The 19,340-nt window shown below is 40.0% G+C and overlaps 1 protein-coding gene across 4 annotated transcripts in view; it reads left to right on the top strand.

Annotated features, from left to right (window-relative positions):
* The window catches only part of LOC149239491 (3-hydroxyisobutyryl-CoA hydrolase-like protein 1, mitochondrial), a 328,118-nt gene that overhangs the window by 226,924 nt on the left and 81,854 nt on the right, over window positions 1-19,340 (top strand). For 2 of the 4 annotated variants that reach the window (XM_089373436.1, XM_089373434.1), the window contains exon 13: window positions 4,748-4,883. In XM_089373436.1, the coding sequence (XP_089229562.1) occupies window positions 4,748-4,867 (120 nt within the window). In that variant the 3' untranslated portion in view covers window positions 4,868-4,883. Of the gene's footprint in view, window positions 1-4,747; window positions 4,889-19,340 lie in introns of all 4 variants that reach the window. The other 2 variants (XM_089373435.1, XM_089373433.1) reach the window with 1 other exon arrangement.

The following is a 19,340-nucleotide window of genomic DNA, read 5'->3' as shown; positions in this document are numbered from 1 at the left end:
TCCACCCACTTATCCAGTCTTGCTACTCCTCTTCGGGGCTCCCGTAGTAAGGTCTAATCCAAGAGGTTGGGTACCTCGAGGATCCTGCCCCTCATTTCCTGTAGTCCATCTGACTACAGCTCGATGTCTCCCCACTTCCGCTCAAGTGGCGCGTGTGCACTCATGACACAGTCATCGCCTGCCAAAACTTCCTTCTCTGCCTGTGCTGGCGCTGCCTTAGTCTCGGAAGGCTCTCCCTTACTCTTCTTCCTTGGGCACTGGGTCGCATAATGACCCATCTCCCCACAATGGAAGCACTTGATCTTGGAGAGATCTTTCTTCTTCTGCTTCTCCTGTTTTCCCTCGGATGCTAGGGCCACATCCTCCTCCTCCTGCGTGACCTTGATCCCTTTGTTGCTGCTACCTGTCTTCGACTGCCATCTGATCTCTTCCTGGCGAAGAGCTGCCCATATCTCGTCCCAAGGTAGGAGAGTCCCTCTGCCCAGGATACTTTGGACAAACGCTTCCCAATCTTCTGAGACAGTTTTCAGGGCTGTCCTCACCATAAGCTCTTGATTCGATGTCATTCCTATAGCAGTCAACTAGTCTCAGATCTCATTCAGTCCACCGAGGAAGGTGTTAATCGATTGACCCTTCTTCATCTGATACGACCTCATCTGGTTCTTGAGCAACATTCTTCTTTGCATAGAAGTATGATGGTATAGGTTCTTGAGAGCCTCCCACATCTCAACTGCCGTTTCCTTCTCGGCTATATGTGCTACCTCATGATCCTTGACCCTGTCAAGGATAATGCACTTGGCCCTCGCCATCGCCTTTTCGTACTTGTCGTTATCATTGGGGTTGACTAGATAGCTATAACCTTCAAGGCAAAGTTCTTGACATGATGCCTGTCAAGCACTGATAAGATTCTGGCCTTCCAGACTGCGAAGTTCAATGCTCTGTCCAGTCTATCCTGGTCTCTTGCCCCGTGTAGTTCCATGACGCTCCTCTACTTCCCTCTTGGAATTTCTCTGTTCGACTCCTCTGAGTCTCTACTTCCCGTCTCGAAGTTCTCTTCTGGACTCCCTCTGAGTCCTGATTTCCCTCTTGGAAATCCTTTTGTCGCTTGTTGAAATGCCGCTTACTTAGATCGTCTTGTGCAACTACACTGCTGAACCAGGTTCCTGGGCTAGAAACCCTCGGTAACATCTCCTTTGGCCCTGCTTTGTCAGGTACTGTTCTAACTACAGTACCTCACCAACTCCACTTTGCAATATTTCTGCAGCCTTCCAGACTCCAGCAACTGCCTCTCTGTGAATTGTGTTAGCCCCTCTCTGCCTCACGCTGGCTCTGCGTCACACTTCTTGGCTTTTGCGCTGCTAGAAACAACTTCTGTCACCTCGGGATAACTATTTTCTACTGCTATTGCTCTGCTCGGCTGATGTCTTTTAGTCCTCCTGTGATTTGCAATCACGCTTTGATACCATGTTGAAGTTTCTAAGTTTACTTAGTTTAGAAACCCTTCATGCACTTTTTCTGATTTATTCCTACCTATTTGTTATTTTTCTTTAACAAGTTATTTACAAAGTAAATACTGAAAATAAACACTAGTGCATGCTCAACATATTACAGATCAACAATTAAAAGAAACAAGAACAAACACACCACATGACACCATTATTTTTGGACCAATGTCCCTGGAAAAACCCAATGCGGGAAAACTGATGCAGCTATCTGAGGGTTTTCTTATTAAGCAATATGAGAGTACAATATGGGTGTCGAAACTGGCCTACCCAACAGAGAATCTCCTCAGCAGCTATATCTCAAGTTTGAGAGAAATCTCCTGGCTGAAACCCCGGAAAATCCTTCCGATAGCTCCTTCGCAGCTATATCTCACAGTTTGAGAGAAATCTCCTGGCTGAAACCCTGGAAAATCCATCCGGTAGCTCCTCAGCGCAAATCTGCTCTGCAACACTAGCGTCTGCCCAATCTGGACTGTGTCAGCCCCTCTCTGTCTCACGCTGACCATGCGTTAACCTTTCTTGGCCTGCGTCAGCCCCAGGAGGCCCTGCGTCAGACACGTTGGCCTCACTGGTGCTCTGCGCAACACTTGGTTGCCTCTGCGTGGTCCTGCGTGAGCCCTTGTTGGCTCTGCGTCACTCTCCTTGGCTGCTGCGCTGCTCTCCCGACACTGTTTCTCTGTACTCAATGCCCCTTAGTTGCTCTCCCAATCACTGATTCTATCTCTCTTAGCAAACCCCGCTCTAGAGAATAAAATGACTAGTCATTTGGTGTGCTCTCCAAGTGACCCTCAAGCCTCCTCTTATACTCTTCCCATTGACATCTCAATGGCCGAGATTAAGTCCCTAATCAACGGCTAAGGTTGGATCTGGCTTGATCCATGTCTTTTGGACCACTCTAACACATATTCATATTAATACACATTAATATTTTATTTTCTCTAAGTTTAGACTTAGGGACTCCATGAAAAATATTAATTATTTTAATATCTCTTGATATGTTTGGAATCTGCCCAAACCCTTTCTAGGTATTGGAGATCTCATGTGCCCCAACCTCTCCACCAAATTTCGTGGCTAGAGCACATCCGATGCTACCCCAAATCAACACATAGGCCAATCGAGATTCACCACCCGCACTCAGAAAGTATCAATACAGGCACGATCCACTTGAAACACCCTTGATCTGTGTGATGAAAGAGGAGTCCCCGAGTAATGTAAATATGTCACAATGAGATTCTTGACAAATCTAAACTTTCTCTGGTATGAAATTTGATGAGAGATTTGGGTGGTTCCTTCTCTAACCCGGCTAGGGTAGATGATTGTACATGAAAACTAGATTTCCTTCCATGGGTTTTTGTTCGAGGAAGAGATGAGATGCTTCACTCTCCTATCCAATCTCCAGAAAAGGCAATTACACAATGATGAGAGGAAAATCCCATTCTCCTCTTTTAATTTCCTTTTTTCGTCAATTTCCCTCCTTTCCTCCAATTTGAATTAATTTTTATTTTATTTTCTAATGTTCTCCTCCATCTTTTTTTATTATTGTCACTATAACGTCACTTTATAAAATTGACGTTTATTTATTAACTGACCCTCTTTTATTATTGTCCTATTACGACTCTAGCCCATGGGAGTCGAAAATGAGGTAGTGAGCCATCCCTTTGCCAATCATTCGAGAAGTGACATTACATAAGAGGACCTATAACTCGGCCTTCTCCTTCCTCCTATTTGATCTATAGATTTCCTCGCAAAATATTCTTAGTGTCCTCCTGAATCTCCTTGGTCACGTTGAGCTTTTTCACCCGGAAAATCACTCGCTAAGCGCTCAACAATGATTGTGTCTTAGCCTCTTCCCTTAGGCGCAATTTATAACATCTTTAAGGCCTAGATTGAGGGATGAGATTAAATCATTGATTTACCAAATATAAGCCACTTAAATCAATTAAGTTACTTTTCTTAGGCCTTTGTTCCCTAAACATAAGAAAGAAGTTATAAATAGCTTGCATGTCATGCATATCTCATGCAACTTTCATGCATACTTTGCTTGTCACATGCCACCCTCATGAAATTACAGAATTTGAAAATCCTTATTTGCATGAAAGATGTTAATGCATCTCACATAGGGAACCATGGCCAAGGGTAGTAAAGATTCCAAAGTGATATTGGAAGTGAGAAGGTACTGAAATAAGACTTGTTTGAATTCCACAAATCTGGCTGAATCTCACTGTCAATATCCTCTGGGATAACATCCTTTGACTGCTGAAAATAGACAATCTTTTGACCAGTTTTGACCCCCATGAAGCAAGTAGATTGAAAGCTGACTCATCATCCACGTCTAAGTTGATTTAAACTTACATACTTGCTGCGTCCCCAAAAGAGCAGTGACATTGTCTAAAAATAGCAACTTCTAAAGATAGTAATGCCTGAAAATAGTCTTCCAAAAGTAGCAATGCTTAAAACTAGACTTTCTAGAAATAGATGTATACCATAATAGCCATGCATGCGTTCCCATGGAAGCTTTGTGGACAATGCTCATTGAAAATACCCCCTGTATTCTATGGAAACCTTGCATCATCCTTTGTAACTGCCACGAATTGCAAGTCTCATCTAAGATGTCTCCTACCAGGGACTGGGCAGGTGATAAGATTTAGCAAGACAATAAGAGGAAAACAACATTCTATTAAGCAAAAGTAGCTTTATTCTTACAAGAGAATCGCCTAAAACACTCAACATCCCTAACAAGGGAGTTCAAATGCCTTTTTATGGGTTAAAACTAGCAATATGTTGATGTTTTTTCAAACTTAGTGCTACTGCTATCTACCCCTATTAAATGTTAAGGGGGAGAGGGACGTGACGCAGATTTGAAAATGACGACAAATCACATAGAACTAATATGACCTGAAATTATATATAATCTCACTGACACATGCAGTAGAGAGATAATATTATGTAGAAACAAAATTTATTACTTATCACACTTGTTTGCATCTATATGGTATTGATAAGTCCAGTTCACTCCATCACTAGAAGGCAACACTTAAATGAAAAAGTTTTGATTTTATTTCTGAGTTGTCATATAGATTATTCTTTAAAGAGTGTGAAAAATTAAGTGTAGTTCACTGGGTCATTCTTTTTACATTCCTCTGTCTCATGAAGTTTGATTATGAGTATGGTTAATGGCCTTGCTGTTATCCAGACATTGAAGGACCTTTTGGAGTTATAATCGGATTCCTTTTTTGAATTTGCAGTGGGATCCCCCGTGCCTTGAGCAAGTGTCTAGAGAAGCTGTGAACCATTATTTTTCTCCGTTGGTTGGGGATTGGCAGGATCTAGAGCTGCCAGTTAAACAGCGTGAAGCTTATGTTTAATACATTCATTGTGCATGTAAGGTAAAATAATATACATACGACTTACTTTTAGATAGTTCCAATGTTTTTATTGCCTAATTTCTCCTTTAGCTTATAATTTGCCAAGTCTTGTGCATTATTTTCTTATGGGCTATATAAAATAAGTTTATAACAAACATATATTCTATATGCTCTCATCACAGATCTAAAATTAATGTCCTTTGTAGCACACTTTGTATACTTTTTGCTTCGTATTTTAGATCAATTTATCAGTGGAATTGTTTTGCACATGGGCATTCGTTAATCTGGTTGATCATACTTGGAAATCCATGGATATTGGTTATCCTCTTCCTTCCTATTTTTCTTCCACTTCGTACAAATGCAACTATTGAGGCAATAACATTTATGAATCAGACTCTTTCATTTTAATAGCATTTGGCATTCTTATAGCATGCTGTAGATTTCAGTGTTGCGAACATCGCAATCGAGATTAAATCAGCAAGGGTCCGAAAAATGAAAAAAATCATAAAAAATGGGGAAAAATTGGTAAAATCAGAAAAATTAATAAAATATAAAAATATTCATTTTTTTCCATTTTTTTTACTATCTAAAGCATCAACAACATAAAATAAATGCATTGACACATAAATATGAAAATAAAACTAACATATAAGATGTGTAATATGTCTAGTGCTACATTACACATAACAATGAATCATGTCTCGAATCCTAAGTTCTGACTCAGCCTCAAAATATAAACAAAAAATATAATGATGTATCTGATATCATTAGTCATATACGATGAAATGAAATGTAACAACTTTCTTTCTAGATGGAGACCCTGGGGGCAGGAATGGACTCTGATGTCCTCTAGAAGCTGAAAAACTAGGGCTTGGAGGAGGTAGACCATGTCCTCTACTGGTGACCATGGTAGGTGGTGTCACCTCCTCCTCTTGTTCCTGCTCCTCCTTGGCAACTGCTGCCTCCTGTTGGAAAATCCATAGGTTAGGCAGTTTAGACGATTTTCCTCTTAATGACATTAACTTGTGATATTTTCATTATTAGTATTCGTTCTCTTAATTATCTTTTCTTATCATCCAGATTAATGCCAAGCAACAAATAGAAGAGAACACAAGATATAGGCACGCTGTCGGGGCAAAACCCCCCTCGAGGCCACACTCTTAATTCTAGACTAGATACAAACAAGGATCATTAATAGAAATCTAAAAGCTCATAAATGTACCTTATGATTATGTACTTTATTTGATTTGTTGCAAATACATTTTGTTAAATACTTACTTGATTTTTCTTGAGCTGGTACCTTGTGCTTGAGCTTGATAGATCTCCACAGGCAGCTGTACCAAGTTCCATCCCTTCTTACTGTAGTGAACCCCTTACATTCTAGTGACACCGAACCATTGTGGTGGCACTGAACTCCTTTTCTTTGTAGTTGTAACGAGACAGTGATTGCACCAAAATTGTGTTATTATAGTAACGCTGAAACCTACTCACTGTGGAAACAACGAACCCTTCACTGTGATGTATCACTGAGATCTTTTTTCTGATGTCACTGTGATATTGAAGTCATTGTCACAACTCCAAACTGAGGTCACTGTGGTGGCATCGAACTAAAATGGCACCCATACTGTGAGAGCATCGAACTATGATAACACTGAGCTTATAGTAGTACTAAACCATGAGGCCGAGTCACTGTGATCCATCACCGAATTGTCTCCACTACAATCTGCATTTTTATGTATGAGATTACTGAAAGTATCTCTGAGATCTGAGCTCTGAAATTACTTCTGAGGTTACCGAAAATATTTCCATAGAGATCACTGTAATTTTACCATACCCTTCTCTGAGATCCAAGCTTGTATTCTGTCTCATAGCACCGAACTGTGATTTCTGAACTTCAACTGTATCTTCACCGAAATACTTAGAACCCAATCTTTGGAAGGATCTGAATTTTATCTCAGAGATAGTCCAAACTTTCTCACTGCGTAATAGCACTGAAACCAATTCGCAATAATTTCAGAGATCCGACGTTCTGTGGCATCACCGAGATCATCTGAGTTTCTATAGCGAGTTCCATTAGTTTCATTAACCCAGAACTGCCTTTTATCATGATCATAGCTCTGATACCATGTTGGAAATTCCATAGGTTAGGCAGTTTAGACGATTTTCCTCTAATAACATTAACTTGTGATATTTTCATTATTAGTATTCGTTCTCTTAATTATCTTTTCTTATCATCAAGATTAATGCCAAGCAACAAATAGAAGAGAACACAAGATGTAGGCACGCTGTCGGGGCAAAACCCCTCCTTGAGGGGAAAACCCAGTCATAAATTCTTCCTTTAGTAGATTCAAGATGAGACAACCAAGACCCTTACAAACTAGACTAGACTCTCTCCATCAAGTCATCCTTCATCTCTAAGTTTGATCCATGTCACTGTGTGAGCACCGAGTCCTTGTCACTAAGAGGGTACCGAATCCTTGTTTATGTGGCAGCATTGAAAACTTATCACTTTCATCAAACCTTGTACCAAACCTTTCTTCATTGAGACAGTGTCGAGATCTTCATCACACTGAGACCTGTGATAACATGACACCGGTTTCTTCTACCAAGACAGTGGCACTGTGATAAGACTTCATTTCTGTAGTTTACACCGAAATACACTAACACTGAAAGGGCAGAGAAACTGTAGAAACACTTTACTGTGGTCATCGATAAAAGAATATTGAATGAATTAATTCAGAATGAGCAAGCAGCTCAATGATAATACAGAGATATTTACAATAATAGAAACATCAAGTTTCTATGGAAACACTCAGTTTCATCTAAGAAACTGCTTAAACGAATAAAAATAGCAACAACTAAAAGAATGAGTATTAAATACTAAATAGGAATATTCTAATACCCTCCCTTAATACTCAATCTATTTACAACACCAATAGACCCTCTGAATTTTACAAATTTATCAGGACCAAGAGGCTTGGTGAAGATGTCGGCGGGCTGCTCTGTTGTAGGAACATATTGCAACTGAACTGAGCTGTCTTCAACAAGCTGGCGAATGTAGTGGCAATGAGTTTCCACATGCTTTGTTCTTTCATGAAAGACTGGATTTTTGGCAAGTTTGAGAACTCCCTGATTATCACAAAACAAAGAAGTAGGCCCGGTCTGGGAAACATGCATATCTGCAAGCATACGTCGAAGCCAAACTGCCTCACAGGATGCCTTAACTGCTCCCTGATACTCTGCTTCTGTTGAGGAGAGAGCCACTGCCTGTTGCTTCTTACTAGTCCAAGTAACAGCACCAGATCCTAGACTAAACACATACCCAGCTTTAGATTTACGGTCATCAACCGAACCGGCCTAGTCAGAGTCAGTGTAACCACTGAGAATAGGATTGGAACTGCGAGTATATAAGAGGCCATAATCAGAAGTACCACGCACATATCGTAGCACACGCTTTGCTGCTATCCAATGATCAGCTTTAGGAGCTGACATAAAGCGGGAGATATAGCTTACTGCAAAACTGATGTCAGGTCTGGTGGCAGTAAGATAGATGAGACTGCCCACTAGTTGCCTGAATAAAGTTTCATCCACAAGGGGAGAGGATGACTGTGATGAAGTTTGAGCCCAGGTTCCATAGGAGTCGTGGCTGGTTTGCAATCCTGCATTCTGAACCTATCCACAAGATTTTTTGCATACTTGGACTGAGAGAGAAAAATATGATTTTCAGTCTGCCAAACTTCAACCCCCAGACAGTAATGAAGAAGTCCCAAGTCTGTCATCTCAAAAGTTCTGCATAAATCTTGTTTGATCCCATGGATCAAATGTGCAGAGCTGCCAGTAATGATAAGGTCATCCACATAGACAACCACAAGCAAGATATCATCAGCAGTATGCTTGATATACAGGTTTGCATCAGATGGGCTCCGCTGAAAACCCTGATCTGTCAGATACTGATCAATTTTCATGTACCAAGCCCGAGGAGCTTGCTTCAATCCATAAATGGCTTTAGCTAATCGACACACTTTCTGTTCTTGACCAGCAACCTTGAATCCTGAAGGCTGCGTCATGTAGACTTCTTCTTGGAGATCACCATTTAGGAAAGCACTCTTTACATCCATCTGATGAACTTTCCAATTGAACTGAGCTGCTAGGGCAAGGACAAGCCTTATGGTACTCATCTTGCAAAAGTCTCTTCATAGTCGATGCCTTCCTTCTGTGAGAACCCTCGAGCCACAAGACAAACTTTATACTTGTCTATGGTTCCATCAGCTTTGTATTTCACTTTATACACCCATTTGCAGCCTATGGGCTTTTTCCCTGCAGGAAGATCAGAAAGTGTCCAGGTGTGATTCTTCTGAAGACTCTGGAATTCAGCTTCCATAGCTTGTTCCCACTCAGATGTACCCTTAGCTTCTGAATAGGTTTGAGGCTCAAAAATACTGTGAAGGTTAGCCATAAGAGCAAAATTGACTGTAGACTGTTGTTTGTTCTTATGTCTAGAAGTTCTACCTTCAGGAAGCTCATCATCTCGGAGATCACCAATGGTTTTAGCCCACCATTTAGGCCGAAGAGTAGAGGAACCAATATCAGGAGGAGGTGGAGAAGACTCAAGAGCAATAGGGGCATCAAGAGGAGGGTTGTTTTCTGGAGGAAGCTCAGATAGAGTATTATCAAATACTGATGCTATATCATCCCTCCCATCAGGTGGACCGACCGGAAGAAGAACACTGTGAGGCTGATCCTCAGAACACTGCTCAGAAGAAGAACACTGAAAGAATCCTCTGTCTTCATCAAATACTACATCACGACTGAAGCTAAGACGATCGGTGGCTATATCTATCAGCCTATAGGCCTTGTGATGATCACTGTAACCTGTCATCATGAGTTTCTGGCTTTTGGAATCCAACTTAGAGCGCTTAGCAGGTGGAATCCAAACATATGCAACTGAGCCAAATACTTTGAGGTGACTGATCTTAGGTTTACGGCCAGACCAAACCTCTTCAGGAGTCTTCCCTTTAACAGCGTGAGTAGGTGATCGGTTAAGAAGATAAACAACAGTAAGTACTGCTTCAGCCCATAATTTTTTTGGAACACTCCTGTGTTGTAGCATGGAATGAGCCATTTCAACAATCGTGCGGTTGCGATGCTCGACAACACTGTTCTGCTGAGGAGTGTAGGGGGTGGTTAACTGACGTTTGATGCCATGAATATCACAGAAGTTGGCAAAAGCTGAAGAACAAAATTCCCCCCATTGTCGGTCCTAAGGGTCATGATGTTACAGCTAGACTCTTTTTCAACTATGGTTTTAAACTTCTGAAATGTACTAAGTGCATCAGATTTATTTTTTAAAAAATACACCCACATCTTTCTACTGAAATCATCAACAATAAGTAAAAAATATTTGCAAGCAGTGATAGAAGCTGTATTCATAGGACCACAAATATCAGCATGAAGTAACTGGAGTACCTTAGATGCTCGCCAAGATTCTCCATCCTTGAATGAAGAACGATGTTGCTTTCCCGCTTGACAGGCGCTGCATACCCCCAACTGCTGAGTCTGAATATCAGGTAATCCTGACACAAGTCCCTCCCGAGAGAGCTGAGAGAGATACTGCATATTTAGATGCCCATATCGCTGATGCCATAGAGTGCTGATGGGAGAGACACGTGCTGCTAGAGCCACTTCTGAGGAGTCACCGGTGTCAAGTAGTTTGTATAGACTTCGAGGCCAACAACAACTGTTAGACTAGTCTCCCTGTCAATAATAGAGCACTTGTGTGCACTGAACACTACATCAAGCTGAGGAGAATTCCTCATAATCTGGCTGACAGACAGTAGATTGATTTCCATACCAGGGACATAGTATACATTCAGAAAGATGAGTGTGCGCCCACCAGACTGGATTTGAACTGTACCTCTGCCAACTACTGTGTACTTTTCACCTCCACCAAAATACCACGGAATCACTGAAAGGTGAGAAGTCAATAAACCAGTCACGTCTATGAGAGAAATGGCGTGATGCACCAGAATCAATGTACCAGGCAGAGGAAGGAACATGATTTGAAGACCTTTTAGCCATAAAGGCGTAAAAGGCAGAATCTGTCTGCTCAGAATGTTCTGCAACATTTGCTGTCTGATGGGGCCCTCCCTGTTTCTTCTGTTCAGAAGCAATCCTCTGTTGGCAATCTTTCTTCATGTGACCGAACCTGTGACAGTAATTACACTGCACACTTTTCTTCCTAGCAGGATCAAAATGCTGAGAAGAGCCTTTCTGCTGAAAGGACTGAGAGGACTGATATTTTGCAGCAAATGCATTTTCCGAAGACACTGATGAAGCACCACTACCAAACTGCTGTTTCCACCGATCCTGCTGCAGGAGTTTGGTGCATAGCTCTGAAAACTTCAGATCAACATTTGTGGTGGTAATGTTGAGTGTTTCTATGAAATGTTCATAAGATTTCGGTAGACTTTTCAAAGTAATGACTACCATATCTTCTTCCTCCATGGTCCTACCAATAGCTTCGAGCTGATCTCGAATGTCTTTAATTTTGTTGAGATGTTCCTGTAAAGACATATGTTCGTCCATCATGATGGAGAACAACTGATTTTTGAGGAAAAAAGCTCTGCTTTTGTCAGATGTTTCGTGCAGTTCTTTCAACTGTTCCCAAATCTCGGCAGCTGTCTTGCCAGAAGGAATCTGCGGTAACTGATCATCAGCGACAGAGAGCTTGAGAAGCATAACAGCCTCTCGATTTCGATCATCAAATTTATCTTGATCGGTACCAGCTGTACCGGGACGAAGCTCTTTGCCCAAAATGAGCTGATCAAGACGCCTGTATTCAAAAATGGTCAACATTCTTTGTTTCCAAATGTTATAGTTGCTGCCATTAAAGCGTTGATTTCCTTCTAACATCAGATTGGTGAGCGTGGCCATTTTCCCAAAGACAATACAGAAATCTGACACAAAAATGTAGCTGCCCGCTTATCCTGGTGCAAATCAAAACAGAATTTGTTCTGCGAGACAGGTTTAAAATATATATATATATATATATATATATATATATATATATATATATATATATATATATATATATATATATATATATATATATATATATATATATATATACCTAGCAAAAATATATCTCCACAGAAAAATGAGCGCTATATTTTTAACCAGCAAAAAAATCAGTATAATGACCAATACGTGGGCTGAAAAAGTGAAAACCACGTGAGCCGTCGTTTTGATAAACCCACGCTGCACACAGATTGCGTGTCGGAGAATACTGCCGCGGCTTTAATTTGCCTCAAATTTTCACTGTCTACGATTGACCACGATCCCGCTTTGGTCCCGCTGATTTCCTGGGCTAATTCCGATAAACTGCGATGGTGGTCCAGCTCCTGGGGTTCCTGATCGTGCGATTGATTCCGAGCCGGAAAGCCGTCGGAATTGGCGTGTATGGCGAGAATGATACAATAAACAAGATCATCAAAGAGCTTTGGCAACAAACTTATCGCGGACAAGACATAGATAATATAAGTATTCGTTCAGATACGGACGGTGCGGGCACCCGATCTTATAGTTAATGCTGAGTTGGAAATGCGAGGAAGATGCAGTTCAACAGGAAAAACAAATATGGCGGAGTCAGCCAGCCAGAGAACGAATCCCGCGCCCACGAAACGGTCACCGCCACAAAGTGCTGTAGCGAAGAAAACAGCGGCTTCGATACAAACGGAGCAGAAGCTACGGCCACAGCCGCCACTACGAATGAAACTCTGTAAATAGTGGAAGCGGATGATTTCTTCCTCGCTGCTTGATGTTGAGAACACGACAGAGACGAAGAACCGACTGCGATTATCCAAACGGAATCGGTACACCAGCAAGGGAAGGCTAAATTTTGTTCTAAACCAGATCCAAGAGTTTCTTCAATTTTTAATTCCTCAGAGAAATGATAATGCAGGAGAAGAATCCATTTCTGTATCGAGATAGACGACTGTAAGCTTTTATCACAGTGAGCAAAGCCGAGGCTAAGACTCAGTGAAGGCTACCTGGCTTACAGAGGGCTCGACCTTAGAAATGAATGAAAGAAAGAACTCAAGAGATTAGGATGCAGAGAGAATAACTGTTCAAGAAATCTCTTAACCTCGCTCTGATACCATAAAAGAATATTGAATGAATTAATTCAGAATGAGCAAGCAGCTCAATGATAATACAGAGATATTTACAATAATAGAAACATCAAGTTTCTATGGAAACACTCAGTTTCATCTAAGAAACTGCTTAAACGAATAAAAATAGCAACAACTAAAAGAATGAGTATTAAATACTAAATAGGAATATTCTAATAATCGAGACTTCATCATAGAAACTTCTCTGAAATGCGAGGTTCTGAATTTATGTCTTGAGATCGCCGAACTGTTCCACAGAGACCACCGAAACTACCTCTGAAATGCACCGAAAATTCTTCTCTGTGATCACCGAAATTTCGCTGAAATTGCAAGCTTTGAGTTGGTGTAATGCGAAGATCCCAGGCTGTTATATATGGTGGTTCGTTCGTCCTAAATGAGCCAACATGTATCTTGAAGAGATTCGTCTTTTAATTGAGCCGACATGTGTTGATAATTTTTCTTTTGAGGCCGACTTTGAAGAGGCCGTCTTTGATGAGTATATGACTTGATGGAGGAGTCTTCAACTTCACTTAGACAATAACCTAAAGCCTACAATGGAGGGTTGGCCTATGCGTTTGACTTAAGCATGAAACCCATGCTTTAATAAGTCAAGTTAAATTAATAATAAAATTCTTTTCACTTACTTTTGAAGACCGAACCCAGTTACATTTTCTAACACCTCCTCCACTGCCTCCACGTCTAACCAATCAGGGGCTGATTCCATGACAGGCCTCTCGGCCTCAACCCTCAATGCAACAATGGTGTCAATCCCATCTAATGAGATGTCTTCCACGTTAGGTGCCTTCTGAATTTACCTCACCGACAATAGGAGATTGTAGTAGACGTAGACCATGTTATTAAGGTGCTAGGACTCCAACTTGTATGGGGGTCATAAATTATAAATTAATAATTATAAATACAATAAATTATATTTTTTATTATGTAATGAATTCAAAAAATTAAATTGAAATTTTTTAACCTGTTGCACTTCCTCATGTGTATTTTTCCAAATACACTCCAGTTATGCTAGCATCTGCAGGAGCTACATGTTTAGTTGAGCACTCGAATCGAAAGCTTTTGGAGATTAGGTACTCTGCCACCATAGCTTCTCCACCACGCATCTACAACAAATAAGAGAAACATATGAAAAAGTTGAAATTTGAAAGTTGATGCAAAGTATGAAGAGACAATGAAAATTGAAACAAACTAAAGCTTACTTGGTATTTTGGTCGTCGTATCCTAGATAGCCATGTCAAAGCTGATTGTGCCACCTGCCATCGTATATATCTCCATTTCTTTGGAAATTTCTGCATGTTCTGATGGAGATGACAACATCTTCTAAACACAAGCAAAGAATCCATCCATGACCTCAATATCAAATATGAAATCAGAGGAGTAAGAAAATGCAAGGTTTAGGTAATCCCTGCAATATGAATGGGATGATGGAGTGTATTGTTTCATCACCCATCAATCACTCTCCATATTAGTTGTTGTTTCTCAAACGCCTCATCCCCTTATCAATATAATAGCTACAAATGAATTCTTTGGTCCTATCCATGGCCTCAAACAAATAGCCCATTGCGGGCTTGTCTCCATTAACTAATCAAAAAACCTTTACCAAAGATTCAATAATGGAACACACCTCCTGTACTGCTACCCAAAAGATTTTATGGTATGAGACTAGCCTGCATCTGGTTTGTGGCTAAATGATAAAGGCACACCACTCCTTTGAAAGAAACATTCTCTTCACATCTCACATAAAATTCAAGAGAGACTGAAGAGATATGAAGCTAGTGGCAAACTGTGTAATAACAGGGACATCAACTCCTTTTTGGTGAATGTTCTCATCAAATGAAGCATAGATGCATGATTATATATAAATTTTGTAATGCTTTTTGATGATTCAACAATATCTCTAACAAAAGGAAATTTTCCAATGTCCTCCAACATCATGTCAATACAGTGTGCAACACAAGGTGTCCAAAATAAGTTAGGATGCCTCTCCATAAGCATCTTGCCAACAACAACATAATTTACAACATTGTCTGTTATGACTTGGACAACATGTTGTGGACCTACCTCTTGAATGAATAGGTCCAACAAATCACATAATAATCATGCATCTTTGATATGTGCAAATGCATTAACATATTTCATAAATATTGTCCCCTTGGGACAATTAACCAAGAAGTTAATAAGGGTTATACCATTTTTATCAGTCCAACTATCTGACATCACAGTGCATCCCGTTTGTGCCCATGATGCCCTGATATGCTCGTGCAATCAACCTTTTCATTTTGAATAATAGGCCCTTTCAAGTCATCATAGGAAGGGGCTTTGTACCCTAGGCCAACAATAGCAATAGCATCAAACATGGGTTGGTAAAATGGATTGTTCTTGGCAATGTTGAAGGGAATGTCACTCCATAGAAAACACCTACCCACCAACTTGTTAGCTTCTTCCTTCTCCTTTTTTTTAAGAGTTGACCTTATAGATGGTTGTGCACTAGGTGTGGTTCTAGGAACAAAAAATGAGGAGGCAACTATGGGGTTGACCGCAGAAGTTGATGTTGAAGAAGAACCTCTCTCAAGGTCATCTGTAGCCACTCCATCCCTTGCCATTTGAGTCTTCACAACTTCCTAGTGAGTCCATATCTTCTATTGCTTTGAGGGTTCTAACGATGATTTTTGGAGTTGAATTTGGGAAAATTTCTACTTCATGTCCCAAAATTAGTGCAAGGTAGAATTTCAATTGGAATACTCCCCCTGTCATATGCTTCCCACATAATCTCCAACTCAAATTTGATCTATCAAACCCTCTTGTATGGTACACCAAATTCCAACAAAGGGTCCAAACGAATTTGCATGTTTGTTGAATTGTTAATGTAAGATTGAACCTAGGGCACAAGAAGAATTTAAGAAAAATAAAATTAATAATCAGCGTTTTCAATTTTTGACGAAAAAAACCCTCTCCACTCAATGAAACGCTAATGGAAAAGAACACACTCAAATCCAAGCAAAAATCATGGAAAATATTGGTGATTGAAACCCAAGGCAAAACAACAAGAAAACAAAGAAAAATAGGGTGAAATTTGATGCCTATACCTGGAATCCACTACCTGTTGAAGAAAGTCAATCCAAATCATTTTTTCACTTAGGATACTCAATAACGTGGGTTTTCTCCTCTATTTTCCTTGTAAAATTGCCCTCTTGCTCCTCAACTCTCTCACTTGCCCTCTAATTGCAAAATGAATTGAAAAAACCAGGTTAAAATTTTTAACAAGTCATTTCTCGGCGGGTCAACGATTTTTCTCTAGCCGACTTGCGATTTTTTGCTGATAACAACGATTAAATCACGATAAAATTGTTTTTGAAAAAATCACTGATAAAATTCACTGATACAATCGCCAATGCAAAAAAATCACAATTCGACAATTTTATTGTGATTTTTGCAACATTGGTCTAAAGTGTTTCAATCATTGGATGACATTCCCAGCCATCAGAGATCACCATTTGACAAAAGGGGTCTTGGTTAGACAAGTGAATCTCCAATGACTAAATTAGAAGAAAAACCTCAAAGCGATGTCATCATTCTCCAAAGGCCAAATCATAATGAAAACTAGAAGAATGTTGCAAATGCTTCCGTTCCTGAAAGTTATGGTGATGACCTCAGGGAATTTTTTCTCCATCCAAATAACAATGATAATCAACCAAGGCAAAGCAATTTTAGAAAATCATCAAGGAAAGTCTTCTCACCCAAGTGTCAAACTTTATTCTCTGGTTATTACTATTCTTGTACTAATTTTAGTCATAAAGCTAGAGATTGTAGAGCATACTACAAGAATTACTGTAAAGGCTATCATCAAAATCCTAGAAGTAATCTTACAGGTAGACATGATAGAATCCCTAATGGCTATGGCAACAAAAATTATAGCTCAATTGCTCCATTATTCAAGATAGATTGTTAGCAATGTCACAATTTTGGACATATAGCATGAGACTGTAGAAGTAGAATGAAGTGGGCTCCTAAGAAAATCAAAGATCAAAAGTTATCTGAAAAGCCTACCAAAGTTTGGAGAAGAAAACAAGAAGAATCCCCCTCGATCTCTGCACATATCGAACATAGAGATAGCTTTGAGGATGTCATGACTTATGAAGAATAGAAACAGAGGTCCTTGGCTCAAGCCAATGAGGCAAAGGGTGAAGGAAATAGATCATTTGCACCTAGAGAATATGAAGTAGCATTGGCACACTAAGAAAATACGCTGGAAATTTCCCCAGAGGATCTCATGGCCTAAGCAATCTTGTATCCTCTGAGAATATCATGTTACCTAACCCCATTCTGCATGACGGTGATAGGCCTTTGCTTAGGGTTACCAAAGATATATTTGAAGGAAGTTTTGAGAATTCCACTTCTATAGCTTCTAAAAAAAAGGGCATATGAAGAAGCTACTGCTAACTAGAGTGAAGACACAGATATAGAAAACATTGAAAGGGAAAATGGTGAGACTACAATGTTGTATGATCAAGAAGCTAGAGGTGAAGAGGATGATGAGGGAGGATGGGACATGGAGGATTTGAAATGCATCTGGATAGTTCGCAGCATGTACAAAATCCTACATCTATTACTATCTGATATAGTCCCATTGAAGAAAACAAGTAGAGCCAAAGACAAAAAATCATGAATTAGCTCTATACATTCAGGATCCAAGTTTGAATTAAGGGAGCTCATCACTACTATGCAGCCTTGCCATGATGAAAGAATGCTAGATGGATGGATAGAAAGGAAGTGCTAAGTGGTGATCAAGTTACTCAAGGTTTAAGTATGGAGCCTAATCTTGCTATGATTGCCTACAAGAGATATTTGCTTGGAGGTTGCATCACTAAGTGTAATGCATAACATAAAAAAATATGTGGGCTAACAAGTATAGAGGAATTTGCTATAGAGAGGAAGCATTGGTTTGATATGTTTCTCCACAAGAAGTATAGAATTAAAGTATAAGATGGGAGGCTTACACTTGATTGCTTAAATCAACCACTCTACACTGCTTCCGCTTAGGCACCCCAGAAGGGAGGAAATGGAGGAGCTAGCACTTCATCTCCTGCATAAATATGGAATTTCTATTTTTTATGCTCCTATAATAAAATTTCCTTGAAGACATGTATTATTGTTTCATTCTTTTGGGGGAAGTTCACTTGCATCCGCACAACTTCACATACTTTGCAAGCTATCTTTTCTAATCAGGGAGGTTGATCCCAACAAAAACTTGACATTGTCGTGAAGGCCAAGTTCCTATCACTCACTCAGCTTGCCTTGTGTTACCAGAGCTTCTAATATTTACAGTGAAGTTGTTTAGAAGAAACTGATGTCCTTTGAGATGAGAGCCAATTTGCCTAGGAAGTGCTTGTGGAAGGAAGAGAACAACAATGCAAACAAGTTCTATACATGATTATTCCAATTCATTCATGTCTGCTACTATCCTTATAAAAGAGCTTGGTTTGCTAATATTCTTTGTGTGGATCAAATTGATTATGATCAGGGATCAATTTTATGTAATTGCTATAAAGTGACCATATACGTGAGTTTTCACTCTACAATATATGGAATTGCAGTGGCTCGTTTGGGGATGCTCAGTAGTTGCTTATTTGAAAAGATGAGTTATGCAACACAAGTTTTAGATGTATGTAATCCTTATTGTGGATCACGGATTGAAGTTATTGCATTGACGACTGCTATAAAAATTATTATATGGGGGTAATAGCTCAGATGAGGCAATGATTGTTGAAAGGGATGTTGCTAGTCATCAAAGAAACAATGTCACATCTTATCAGGATACAAATGTAGAACTCCTAACAGATTATGGAAATTAAATTTGAGTAGGGGGAGCAACTCTTAGTGTCAGAAACAAAGAAAATTTAGTCAAGAGGAGCACCTCCTTTACTATTGATGTCAAAAAGCGAGAACATGACAGGGGGAGTAGCACGATGTTAGGGGGAGGAGTTATCGATGTTATCATCAATAACAAAGGGGGAGATTGTTGGAGATTGTTATTGATGTCAAAGGGATGTCCAACTTGTTACTGCTCAATATAGCAGGGGCCCTAAGAGGAGTACCGAACAGACAAATACTAGATCAAATGGCAACAACGGGACAAGGACCCACTGCCACCTTAGTCGATGTCCCATGCTCTTTACAGACTTTCTTCGAAGGGAGGAGTCTCGGTATGGAGGAAATCACTTGAATGATAGGATCAATGGAAAGGTATAACATGATTTCCAAGGCCCATTCAAAGGAGAGGCTCAATT

Source organism: Pinus tabuliformis, chromosome 8 (genome assembly GCF_031772625.1).
Source record: "Pinus tabuliformis cultivar Carrire ecotype Pingquan chromosome 8, CPIR1, whole genome shotgun sequence".
NCBI classification, from domain to species: domain Eukaryota; kingdom Viridiplantae; phylum Streptophyta; class Pinopsida; order Pinales; family Pinaceae; genus Pinus; species Pinus tabuliformis.
Note: the sequence above shows the minus strand (reverse complement) of the source record. Positions and strands in the feature narration are given on the sequence as shown.